This window comes from Eimeria mitis, genomic scaffold, assembly GCF_000499745.2.
Source record: "Eimeria mitis Houghton genomic scaffold, Emh_scaff5173, whole genome shotgun sequence".
Taxonomy (NCBI): Eukaryota; Apicomplexa; class Conoidasida; order Eucoccidiorida; family Eimeriidae; genus Eimeria; species Eimeria mitis.
This window is the reverse complement of record NW_013573467.1, coordinates 1-1,482: the sequence shown is the minus strand read 5'-3', so window position 1 is coordinate 1,482 and position 1,482 is coordinate 1. Positions and strand designations below refer to the sequence as shown.

Sequence of the window (1,482 nt, the reverse complement as noted above, 5' to 3'; positions counted from 1 at the left end):
ATATATATATATATATATATATATATATATATATATATATATATATATATATATATATATATAGATTGTGGTTTTTTAGGGTTTAGGGTTTAGGGTTTGGGTGTGTGTTGTGTGTGTATAGGGCGGAGCACGTGTTAGCAGTTGCAGACGAGCTGCTGCAGCGCGGTGGTTTGGAGGCTGCGCTGCGTCACTTATCTTCTTCTTCTTTGTTTTTACTTTTGGAGGTTTTGGCCGACAATATAGCTTTCAGGGGGGAGGAGAGAACCCGGCTGTCTATACACCTCATCTATACACTAATAAACCACCGACAAATTCATATCTGTACTGACACAGAAAACGCAGACACCTTCAAAACACTCATCACCAAAATATGCCAGGTATTGCACCCATGAGGGGATAGGGTTTGCGAGGGTTTAGGGTTTACGAGGGTTTAGGGTTTGGGGCTTAGGGGACGGTTTTGGCGGTGCGGGTTATGGGCGGTTAGGGTCTAGGGTTCAGGGATTACGAGGGTTTAGGGTTTAGGGTTTAGGAGGGATTAGGGTCTAGAAGGGTTTAGAGTTCGTGGATGGACGGGTCTAGGGTTTAGGGTCTAGGGTTTAGGGTCTAGGGTTTAGAGCTTGGAGTTGGGGTTTCGGGTCTGGAGTCGAGGGTTTAGGGTTTAGGGTTTAGGGTTTGGGGTGTGTGTGCAGCGCGTGGCCTTTGAGTTGGAGCAAATTCGACGGCTGGGGAGAACTGAAGCCATTGTTAATGCGCTACTCGCCCTCTAGGGTTTAGGGTTTAGGGTCTAGGGTCTAGGGTCTAGGGTTTAGGGTTTAGGGTTTAGGGTCTGCCACGCTAGGTTTTGTGGCGCTCTGAGCCGAGGGCTCCCCCTAAACCCTAAACTCGCGCCAACCGAAACCCTAAACTCTCGCTCGGAATCTGAAACCCTAAACCCTCGAGCAGGTTCTTTGGATTGAGTTTAGGGTTTAGGGTTTAGGGTTTAGGGTTTGGGGTTTGGGGTTTAAAGGGAGGGTTTGCGGTTTGGAGGATTCCAGTCGAAGACACCCAGACGAAACAATTTTCAACAAAAACTTTGCATGTTTATGCCTAGGGTTTAGGGTCTAGGGTTTAGGGTTTAGGGTTTAGGGTTTAGAATTTAGGGTTTAGGGTTTCGGGCATCGAGACAGGGTCTGTGGGGCCCCTGTGACGACGAGACTAGACTAGGGCTTTAGGGTTTAGGGTTTAGGGTTTAGGGTTTAGCGCTGCTACTATTTTAAACCCAAAGCTTTTTGTTTTAGGTTTTTGAACGTTCTTAGGGTTTACTGAGCTTTAGGGTTTAGGGTTTAGGGTTTAGGGTTTAGCTCCGCTCGGGGCTGCCGCGCTCTCCCTGTAGTGCATGGGCACTACATTGCTCAACAGTCACAGTGACGTACAGGGAACGTCGTTTAGAAAATAGAGGTCTTAGGATTCCGCAAATGAGGCATAATTAGAACTTAGTAATTT

At 47.0% G+C, this 1,482-nt stretch overlaps 1 protein-coding gene across 1 annotated transcript in view; it reads left to right on the top strand.

Annotated features, from left to right (window-relative positions):
* The window catches only part of EMH_0080320 (WD domain, G-beta repeat-containing protein, putative), a gene marked incomplete at both ends in the record, with an annotated part of 3,220 nt that extends 2,453 nt beyond the window's left edge, over positions 1-767 (top strand). Inside the window, 2 exons of the mRNA XM_013500240.1 lie at positions 122-377; positions 690-767. Coding sequence (XP_013355694.1) covers positions 122-377; positions 690-767 — 334 coding nt within the window. The remainder of the gene's footprint in view (positions 1-121; positions 378-689) is intronic.
* Positions 768-1,482: the final 715 nt, after the last annotated feature.